The sequence below is a fragment of the Marmota marmota genome, unplaced genomic scaffold, assembly GCF_001458135.2.
Source record: "Marmota marmota marmota unplaced genomic scaffold, marMar, whole genome shotgun sequence".
Taxonomy (NCBI): Eukaryota; Metazoa; Chordata; class Mammalia; order Rodentia; family Sciuridae; genus Marmota; species Marmota marmota.
Window position 1 is genome coordinate 45272730 of NW_026000026.1, and position 11941 is coordinate 45284670.

At 35.5% G+C, this 11941-nt stretch overlaps 1 protein-coding gene across 4 annotated transcripts in view; it reads left to right on the forward strand.

The window, feature by feature from the left end:
* Positions 1-11941, forward strand: part of Kiz (kizuna centrosomal protein) — a 100603-nt gene that overhangs the window by 25124 nt on the left and 63538 nt on the right. For all 4 annotated transcript variants that reach the window (XM_048811381.1, XM_048811380.1, XM_015483420.2 and 1 more), the window contains 2 exons: positions 3832-4477; positions 4986-5286. In XM_048811381.1, the coding sequence (XP_048667338.1) occupies positions 3832-4477; positions 4986-5286 (947 nt within the window). The remainder of the gene's footprint in view (positions 1-3831; positions 4478-4985; positions 5287-11941) is intronic.

Genomic DNA, 11941 nt, shown 5'->3' on the forward strand with positions numbered 1-11941 from the left:
ATATATATATATATCTCATCACCTTTTGTATTTACCAGTTCCTTTACTAGTATTCTTTATTTCTTAATGTAGATTTGAGTTACTCTTGAGTGTTCTTTTATTTCAGCCTGAAGTATTTTTTATAGTATTTCCTTGGCGGTATGGTAGTAACAGAGTCTGTCTTTGTTTATCTAGGACTACCTTAATTTCTCCTTCAGTTTTGAAGGAAAGTGTTGGCCGGTATAGAATTCTTGATTGACAGTCTTTTACTTTCAGTACTTTGAATGTGCCAGCTGACCTCCATGGTTTCTTTTTGGGGGGTGGGTGTTACTGGGGATTGAACTCAGGGGCATTCAACCACTGAGCCACATCCCCCAGCACTATTTTGTATTTTATTTAGAGACTAGGTCTCACTGAGTTGTTTAGCTCCTCACCGTTGCTGAGGCTGGCTTTGAACTCACAATCCTCCTGTCTCAGCCTCCCAAGCTTCTGGGTTTACAGGCATGCACCACTGCACCCGGCCCTCCATAGTTTCTAATGAGAAATCAGCTTTTGTCCTTATTGAGGAATCCTTGGATGTGACAGCATCACTTCTCTATATTTGCTTCCAAGATTCTCTCTTTGAGGGTTGGGTATAGCTCAGTAATAGAGTACTTTTCTAGCATATACAAGGCTCTGGGTTGCATCATCAGCATCATATATACACCAAAAGATTCTTTGTCTTTTAGTCATTCGATTATGATGTGTCTAGATGTGAATCTTTATGGGTTTCTCACACTTTGACTCTATTTAGCTTCTTTCATGTGTAGCTTATTTTTAATCTAATTTAGAAAGTTTTCTTTCATTTTTTTTTCAGAACTCTTTCTTTCCTTTTCTTTCTGAGACTTTTAATTGTATGCTTATGTGTCTTACAGGTCTCTTGAGGCTCTATTCATTTTTCTTTGTTTTCTATTCATTTCTCTTTCTTTTCCTCAGACCAGAGAAACTCAATATTGCTGATTCTTTCTTCTGTCTAATCAAATCTGCTGCTGAGGCCCTGTAGTTAATTTTTCATTCTGGCAATTGTACTTTTTAACTGCATAAATTCCACATTTATATTCATTTCTATTTTTTATAACTTAGGTTTCTTGTATTAATTTTTTTGTGTATTTGTGTGCGGTGCTGGAGATGGAACCTAGGTCTTGTGTATACTAGGCAAGCACCCTTAACACTGTGCTACCCTCAGGACCTATTGATATTTCTTTAATTGATAATCTCTATTTGTACATTATTTTCATACTTTATGTTAGTTATTTAGACCTTATTTCCTTTAGTTCCTTGAACATATCTAATATAACTTTTAATGCCTTTAGTAAGTTTAATACCATACTTAGGCTTCCTGAGGAATGGTTTCTAATGACTGCTTTTTTTTTCTCCATGTAAGACCCGTAGTTTCTTGTTTCTTTTCATTTTTCCTGCTTTTTTATTGAAACAAACATTTTAAATAATAAAATGTGACAATTTCCCCCTTCCCAGAATTGTTTTTGTGTTTTTTGTTTAAGTGACTTTCTGAACTAATATGTAAAATCTGTATTATTTTTCATGTCTGTTCACTGACGTTTCTGTTTAGTTTACTTAGTGACGGAAGGTAATGACTAGACAGAACTTTCTTTAATACTTGGAACTAGAATTCTCATAGTCTTTGCCAACAGGCTCTGATGTGTGTTGGGGCATATTTTTTACACTCATCCAGGTAGTTTGCAGCCCTACCTTAGTCTTTACTTCCTGCTTGTACAGTGCTTCAAGGCAAGCCGGAGGTGAAAGTTTAGGAACTTCTTGAAATGTTTCCTGAGCATGTAGGTAGCCATCTAGATTCCCAGAAATAGGTTGGAGCTTTTCAGACCCTCCACATGGCAGCTCTTTCACTGGCTTTTCCTTTAAATTTTTTTTAAATACATGACAATAGTGGAATGCATTACACTCATTACCACCCATATACAGCACAATTTTTTGTAACTCTGTATATAAAGCATGTTCACACCAAATTATGCCATTATACATGAACTCTTTTTTTGGCATTATAATTCTTAATACACATATATACCACAATTTTTCATATCTCTGTTTGTATATAAGGTATGTTGATACCAAATTCAAATCTTCATACATGTATTTTGTACAATGTTGACCTTCACATTCCACCATCCTTGCTAATCCCTTTCCCCCGTCCCTTTCCCTCCCACCCCTCTTTGCTATCTAGAAATAATCTTCCTCCCATGCTCTCCCTCCCTACCCCACTTTGAGTCACCCCCCTTATATCAGAGAAAACATTTGGCATTTGTTTTTTGGGGATTGGCTAACTTCACTTAGCATAATCTTCTCTAACGTTGCTGCTGGTTTTCATTGTGAGTACAAGTTTTGAAGTTTACTGCAGACTTCTAGGGAAGGAATGGGAATAAGATAAGTTAACATACCATAAAGCTCTCTGTTCTTATCAAGATACAGCTGTTTTTCTTAAATGCACCCCCAGGTTGCTGCAAGCCTGGTTATTTTCCAGAGTTCTGAAACGTCATTCTGAAAAATTTTTCCCAGTATTATCATCTCTTTTGTGGAGCAGAGAAATTTTAGAGGTCCTGATTCTACCACTTTCTCTGATATCACTGTCATTGGTTGGTTCACATCAAAGTTATTTCTTTTACTTTTGCATAGAAAAGACAGTGTATTTGAAGAGAAGCAAGATCTGGATTGTTTCAGCTGTGTGTACGACATTTTCTCTCTTAATAGTTGACCCTTGGTGTTTTCATCTGCAAAGGGGTGCAAATACATCTCCCTATATACTCTATTTGCCTCTGTGAAATAAATGTTCTTATATGTGTGGAAGTGTTTTGGTTCCTTTTGAAGAAAAGCACTTAACTTTCTGAAGTCTTCATGCTTGTTACCTCTAGTTCCTCTTTCCTCTGTGCATCCTTGATGAAGCCAACAAACTAGTTGCTTCAGTGTCTCCTTGCTCTCTCTATATATATCTCTGTAAGAGATTATGCTCATTCTTCCTATACACATACCAATAAGTGGAAATTGCTTGAAATTTCTGTAAAATTACTTGAAGATGGTCAGGAAAAATAGATATTGTTTACAGTTGGACTATAAATTATGAATATTTTGTACATGATACAATATATTTTAATTCTGTCTTTAAGGTTATTATTAGAAATTTCTTTTAGAGAGAGAGAGAGAGAGAGAATTTTTTAATATTTATTTTTCAGTTTTCGGTGGACACAACATCTTTATTTTATTTTTATGTGGTGCTGAGGATTGAACCCAGCGCCCCGTGCAGGTGAGCTCGCTACCGCTTGAGCCACATCCCCAGCCTAAGAAATTTTTATATTACTTATAATACTAGAAATAGAACTTTGAAACCTCCAATAGTTTTTTGTATACCCATTCCCTTACCGTTTTTTTTCCTTTGGTCAAGTTACTTTGATTGAATCTGAGCTTCTCCATGGAGTGCTTTTAAAACTCATAGCTTTTTTTGGTTTTTTTATTGTAATATCTATACATATCATAAAATTTACCATTTTAATTTAATTTTAAGCATGCAGTTTAATTATATTAAGTACATACATTTCTTTTTTTTTCAAAAAACATTCATAGTTTCTTGGCATTAGTTGCTTTGTGGATCACATTATTATTAAAATTAAATAGCATGGACTGTACTGTTTTTGTTCATCATTACATGGAGAGGAACAAGTTTTATAAATTATGGTAAGTGCTGATTTCCATGGTCATGTTTCTTTCATTTTTAAAAACAATCTGATTGAAAAAAAAAAAAAACCTGATTGTTACACATAATGTTTAACTCACATCTCATTGCAGGTTGCAGTGCAAGCAAGAATTAACTTGGGGACAACTGTGTCAAAAGGATTGTATCAACCAGCAACAATGTTTATGGGCCGCCAAATGTCAGCCGTCTCAAGCCTTGGAGCTTTCAGTATAGAGCAGAAATCTCCCCAACCCACAAAGAACTTTTCAATTCCTGACCCACATTCACACCAACAGACAGCCCAGAGAAGCAATGTGACAGACAGCTGTGTAGTACAAACTAGCAGTGACACAGAGTGCTTAAATAAGTCTGACAGAATAGATGGAAAGACATCTCTTCAGATTGGTGAGAAAACGCCAGTCACAGCCAGTGTATTGTCTGAGGAGGAACAAACTCATTGCTTGGAGATAGGAAGCAACATACATCATAGCAAGAGTAATTTATCAGAAGGCAAAAAGTCTGCTGAACTTCATTCCTCATTACAGAAAAGATTAAGTCCAGAGAACAGGACCACTGATTTAAAGTGTGACAGTTCCAGCAGATCAGAGGGATCAGAGGGAGAAATACTGACACGAGAACATATTGAAGTTGAGGAAGAAAGAGCCAGCCCGCCTGTCTCTGCGATATCAGTTTCAGAACACTGTGCATCTGAAAATAAGTGGTCTCAAGAGAAGCATTCTGCTTGGGAAGGTTTCTCAGGTGGGGTGAGAGGCTGTCTGAGTTTGCAGATTTTTGTTAGTGTTTCATTTTTCTGGGTATTAGTGATCTTACATAAGGATAAAATATACTCTATTTTTTTTCTTTGCCAGAAACCCAAATAGTGATTATTATGTGAATGAATTCCATTTTAATGAATTCATAAATGTGTACATGTAAATGGTTTTTTACAGTTAGTTCACTGATATTTTAAACTCACTGTGATTTTTTAAAAATATTTTAAAATATTTTTTGAGGGTGGAGGGTGTAGCTCATTGGTAGAGCACATGTTTAGCATACATGAGGCCCTGGATTTGCTCAAACCCAGCACAAAAATAACAAATTTTTAAATAAAATAAAAAATAAGATAAAAATAATTTTGGGTTTTTAAATACTATCATTAGTTGTGGGTTTTTCTGCATATTTTTAACTGATGAATAATTCTGTTCTATGTTACCTTGATTCTCCAGGAAGTTCTTGATCAATAATCTGTTCATATCCCCTTTTGCAGATCATCTTGCCCATGGGGACCCACAGTTACAAAAAATGCAGGAAGAACAGGAGAAGGAAAGTTTATGCAGTAGCAATGACCTCACAGTCTCTATAAGTGAAGATGATCTGATTTTAAAGAGTCCAGAACCACAACCAAATCCAAGTGACAAGATAGAGGGAGAAAATGGAACAGAGACCTTAAAATTAATCCACCCTGAGCAAGAAAGAGATGCCCTCTCCACTGAAAAAAATAGTCGTGTTTGGCAAACCCTAAGCTTTCCTGATTCAGAAGAGGAATTCTCTGCTAACTCACCAAGACAGTAAGCCTTTTTTTAAAAAAACTGTTCTGTATTAATTATAGATATTTTTAGAGACCATTCTTAAGTTTCATAATTAGTTTGTTAGATAATATCTGATTTTCTTTCTTCTTTCCTTTTTTTAACAAAATAACTTTTAATCTAAGTATTATTTAATTGTGGTGATTGGCAATTTATAATTATATCCAAACAATCCCTGGTTAGTGCATAAGTTATTTTACCCACTTTCTATCTTCAGGCCTTTTAAAAATAAATCCATTTTGAAGTTTTGTTAAGATAAAAAGTGACAAATGGGTAAACTTACTAGGTATTCAGCTTTAGAAACTAAAAGTTTTAAAGATTTAGAGACTAAATTAATTACTTTATCCTCATATACTTGTCATTTTTTAATCATATGATTAAATAAGCTAGTAAGGTTTTGTCATGTCATTCTAAGGAATATAAATATCTAGCTATTGGAGTCTCTAATGTAAGACAGGAACGCAATGTTATATATTTTGTGCACTTAACAATATTGAACTCATAAATACTAATGTATACTTTATACTGTTGATTTATTTCATCCAAGTTTTCTATCTACTGTGTTGAAAACTGATTCTGTGATTTAAAAAAAAATTAGCATCAATAGAATCAAATCTCTTTTAGGTGGAGAAGGAACCTAAGTAAACAACCTAAGATAAATCTCACCTTCTACATGTATCACATAGTAGTGTTACGTATTACAAATGGGGCAGAACACTCTATACAGCTTGCCTTCCAATCCCCCCATGCCACCCTCAGAACTTTCAGTTACACTGTGATGCTGGTCACCTTTCACCTCAACCTCCTGACAATAGTGGAAAACTAAGTAAGAATTCTTTTATATGAGGGCATATGTTCTGTTTCAGAGCACCCTTATATTTTTTAATACGTTGCCTCTTGCTGGATACAGGAGCACATGCCTATAATCCCAGCTACTCAGAAGACTGAGGCAGGAGGATCCAAATTTGAGACCAGTCTAGGCAACTTAGTGAGATCCTACCTGCCTGAGAAATAAATAAAAATATAAATAAATAAAAGGGCTGGGGATGTAACTCAGTGGTAGAACACCCCTGGGTTTAATTTCCAGTACCACTTTAAAAAAAATTGCCTCTTATTATTCAGTATACACTTACAACAAAAAGTTTAATTGATAGTCTGACTCAGATGTTCAGGATATATTTATTAAGAGCATGTGTAAGTACAAAATACATGTTACTATGGTTTCTGCCATTGGGAAATTTGATCCATTGGAGAACCAAGCCAAATGAATTTTTTTCTAGCAATAATATATATCATCAAAGAGGTATTACATCACAAATTTTTACACCAGAAACTTTGTTCCTAGAGGTAGAAATGATCTGTTTTGCATTTTGTGTTTGTAGGCTTATTTTTGGAAAAGTTTTGCATTTTGTGTTTGTAGGCTTATTATTGGATAAGTTAGTACATTGGTAGGCTAACTAAGGGACTACCATATTTACCCAAGAATTGGTGGTTTTCTTATTTTTTTTTAGAGAGAGAGAGAGAATTTCAATATTTATTTTTCAGTTTTCGGCGGACACAAAATCTTTGTTTGTATGTGGTGCTGAGGATCGAACCCGGGCCGCATGCATGCCAGGCAAGCGCGCTACTGCTTGAGCCACATCCCCAGCCCGAATTGGTGGTTTTCTGAAATTAAAAAAATAGTTGTGTAAATATGTGGAATTACTGTTTAATATTTCTCTAAATGTCAAGAATATTCTATCTCCCATTCTCCTGCATGAATGACCTTTTTCTATGACCTTAAATCCAAGCTTCTTTGAATTTTTTGGATGTAGTTTTCAAATATTTATTAGAAAAATTGGCATTTGGTGAATTTTTGAATACTTATGTAAATAAGATGCCCTGCAGAATGAAAAGGTCAGTCAATAATTGGTGTGTCACTCTTACCAAATTTGAGACTATTGATTTTTTGTGGTAAAGCATTCCCCAGAAATAGTTGAAAGTGATTTTAAATAATGCTGGCTCACTTGCTCCCCACTGCTTTTAAAGACATATATTCTTTCTCTTAAAAACAAAAAAAAAAAAAAAAATATATATATATATATATGTATATATACGTGTGTGTTGTGTGTATATTAGTTGTAGATGGACACAATACCTTTATTTGTTTATTTTTATGTGGTGCCAGGGATTGAACCCAGTGCCTCACACATGCTAGGCAAGCACTCTACCACTGAGCCACAACCCCGGCACATATTCTCTTAATTTATTTTTTAGCATGATCTCTTATTTTCCTTGCTCTGAGAGTTATTAGTCTGGGATTATAGCATCGTATTTACGGTGTTAATACTATAATCTCAGAAATTTAGGATCTCAGTTTACTTTAGAGTCTGTCAGGGGCCTGTATAAAAATCTTGCGAATGAATTTTAGTTAACAAAAATGAAGAAATGGTACAAAGAAAAACACACCAAGAGGATGTAGGCTGAGCATGGCAGTTCATGCCTGAATCCTAGCGTCTCAGGAAGCTGAGACAGGAGGATCGCAAATTCAAAGCCAGCCTCAGCAACAGTGAGGTGCTAAGCAACTCAGTGAGACCCTGTCTCTAAAGAAAATACAAAACAGGCCTGGAGATGTGGCTCACTACTTGAGTGCCCCTGAGTTCAATCCCTGGTACCGCCCCCCCCCCCAAAAAAAAGAGGATATAAACAGGAATTTGGAACCTCTGATATGTTGACAGTGATAAGAACAACGATGATAGCTATTATGGTTTAGCACATCTATGTACCATCCAAGTTGCTGTGCTTGAACTTGGTCTTGAGTTTTCTAGCAGCAAAGGTGAAAAGGGATGTGTAATATTGTTGGATAGTTCACATCTAAAAAGAAAATTGAAACCAAGTGTTGTTTTGGGTTTTTTGCTTGTATTTTTAATTTTTATAAAACAGTGTTATTGAGGTACAGTTCACATGCTATTCAAGTCACACATTTTGAGTGTACAGTTTAAGGCAACTGAATATATCACATTAATTAAAAATGTTATAGTAAAGTATATGTAACATAAAGCTTGCCATCTTTAGGGTTAGGGATGTGGTAAGGTTCTTGCCTAGCATACCCAAGGTACTGGGTTCGATACCCAGTACCACAAAAAAACAAAACTTGTCATCTTTAAATACATAATTTGGTAGTGTTAGTTATACTCTAGTTCCTGGCAAGTGCTAATCTACTGCTCTATGAATTTTCCTATTCTAAGTACTAATTATAAGTGGAATCATATAATATTTATCCTTTTTATGTCTAGCTAATTTCAGTTAGCATAATGTCTTCAAGATTTATCCATGTTGTAACATATATCAGACCCTAATTCCTTTTTTATGATTTAACAGTATTCTCTTGTATGGTATATCCATACCATACTTCATTGTCCATTCATCTTTCAGTGGACATTTGGATCATTTAAACCTTAAAAGTCAAGTTTTGGGTTTTTTTTTTTTTGAAGTTTCATGACACCCTCCAAAAGATGCTTCCAGATATTGAAAACCAGACTGTAGTTCATGTACAATTTCTCTATCACAAGCTATAATCAACTCTTTCACAAGAAAGCATACTAGAATGAAACCAAGTAAAATAAATGTTACTAAAAGGATGACCTTGAATTTCTATTCTTAGTAAATAATTTGCTACAAAAGTTGGTACAAAGCTGTATAACTTGTAGTAAAATAACATTTGTTATTTTTCATGTGGCAGATGGTTGGCAGAGTGTCAGTTGAGACCACAAGGATGACTTTCTTCATGCCTTTCGTCATCTGGGAGGCTAGTCTGGCCTCTCACCTAGTGTTAGTAGCAAGGTTCCCAAGACAGCAAGAGAACAAGCCCAAGCACATAAGTGCCTTATAGTGTCTTCTTGTATCATATTTGCCAATATCACAGGGCCCAGCTCAGAGTCAGGACTAGAGAAATCCACTTCATCTTTTGGGCTGAGCAGTAAAATTGCATTGAAAAAGGATACACACTCGGGGATGGGAAGTTATGTTCATTTTTGGCAATCTACCATAGTGATTCAGGACAAATGCAAATGAAGAAAAGGTCAGTGTGAGTCCAAAGAATCAGAAAAGGTTTTATGGGAGGACCAATGCAATATCTAGAAGGCTGGGTCAGTTTTAAATAAGGAGTGAAAGAGCAACTTAGGTTTGGAGGAAAAATGCATGAAGGAATGCAGACACAGAGGACATAGGGGCATGGGATGTCCAGAGCAAAGGGACCGTGACTGAGGGCTTATTGATGGGGGACCTGTGGGAGTTGAGCTTTAGTGTCACCTAAGGAAAAATTGAGAAAGGGCTTGAATATCAGATTAATGAATTTAGACTTCTTTTTTTGTGTGTTTTGTAGAACAGTTGAAGGATATTTTAAGAGAAAGTCAGATAGTGAGTATCAGATAAAGATTAGTCTGACAGTATTAGTTTCATCAGGATTAATTCTCCATGTGGTAGGCAGAATTCTGAGATGGCTTCAAGAGACCTACCCCCTGTTGTGTACGTTCTATATAATCTTCTCACCTTGAATGTCAGGGAATTAGGTGGATTTCACTCCTGTGATTATGGCATTTTATATAACAAACAAAGGATTTTACAGATATTATAAAAGTCCCAAATCAGTTGACCTTGAACTAATCAAAATGGGTGGGTCCGACCTAATCAGACAAGGCTTTAAAAGAAAATGGGCCCTTACTGAAATCAGATTCAGAACAGCTGAGATATTCTGAAAGAAGCCAAATACCATCTTGTTGAAAAACTACATTGCATGGAATGGTTTTTACAGCCTTAAGAAAGGCTGAGGACCTCAGTCCTGCAGCTACAAGAAAATGAATTCTGCTGAAAACCATTGAGCTTAGAATTGTACCCTGAGCCTTACCTGAGATTGCAGCCCCAGCTGATACCTTAATTTTGGCCTGATGAGACCCTGAGTGAAGGACCCCATTAACTCATATCCAAATTCCTGTCCCATAACAGCTATGAGATAATGTTTGTGCTAAGAGCCAAATTTGTGATACTTTGTTATGTAGTAATAGACAATTAATACAATCCAACTGAAGAATTTGGAAGCAAGGATTTTATCTTTGGAAGCACTGTATGGGTTAAAAGTATCTACTCATAACAACCAGAAGCAGGCTCAGTCACATGTGTTCCAGGAATGAATGGAAATAGGGAGCCAAGCAACAAGCAGCCCAGCAGCCAAGGGAACCTGAGCTTTTCCTCACTCTGTACTCTCATCATCTGAGGAAATGTGTTTCCATGCATGGCCACTTTCGGGTAATCAAGGATAGAACATGGTAGAATGATAAGGACTTGGAAAAGTGGTTGTGCACGTCTACATTAACCAACAAGCCATTTCTCGTGCTAACATATTTCTCTGGCTCTTCTCTAGACCTTTATCATATCTGTAAAAACCTTTGTTATATTTGTAAAAACCTTTGTTATATAAAATGCCATAATTACAGGAATGAAATTTTGAGGATTTTTATTTTGCTTTTTTTTGTTTTTTTATAAATGCACAATAACATGTATCTGCCTTTATAGCAGTATACAAAATACAGAATAGTTTTACTGCCTAAAAATCCCTCATGCTCCATCTGTTCATCCCTCTTCTCTTTCCTCAACTTGAATGCCTGGCAAGGGTTGGACTTTTTACTGTCTCTGTAGCTTTGGCTTTCCCAGAATGTCATATAGGTGGAATCAAGCCTTTCAGATTAACTTTTTCACTAAGCAGTATTTATTTTAGGTTCCGTCATATCTATCCGTGGCTTGCTAGTTCATTTTTTTTAGCACTGAAAAATATTTTATTATCTGGATATAATATGGTTTATTTATCAATTTACTTATTGAAGGACATCTAGTGACTTCCAAGTTTTGTCATTTATGAAAAAAGCAGCAATAAACATCCATGTACAGGTGTGTGGACATACATTTTCAACTTATCAAGAATGCAATTGCTGAATCATATGACAAGCTTATGTTTAGCTGTACCATTGCATTATCAATACTAGTGGATGAAAGTTGTTAGTCAACATACTTGTGAACATTTGGTATTCTCAGTTATTTTTTTAAATTTTAGCCGTTCTTTTTTTTTTTTTTTTGGTAAATTCTTTTTTTTTTAATTAATTTATTTTTATTGGTTGTTCAAAACATTACAAAGCTCTTGACATATCATATTTCATACATTAGATTCAAGTTGGTTATGAACTCCCAATTTTACCCCAAATACAGATTGCAGAATCACATCGGTTACACATCCACATTTTTACATAATGTCCTGTTAGTAACTGTTGTATTCTGCTACCTTTCCTATCCTCTACTATCCCCCCCTCCCCTCCCCTCCCATCTTCTCTCTCTACCCCATCAACTGTAATTCATTTCTCTCCTTGTTTATTTTCCCATTCCCCTCACAACCTCTTATATGTAATTTTGTATAACAATGAGGGTCTCCCTCCATTATCATGAAATTTCCCTTTTCTCTCCCTTTCCCTCCCACCTCATGTATCTGTTTAATGTTAATCTTTTCTTCCTGCTCTTCCTCCCTGCTCTGTTCTTAGTTGCTCTCATTATATCAAAGAAGACATTTGGTATTTGATTTTTAGGGATTGGCTAGCTTCACTAAGCATAATCT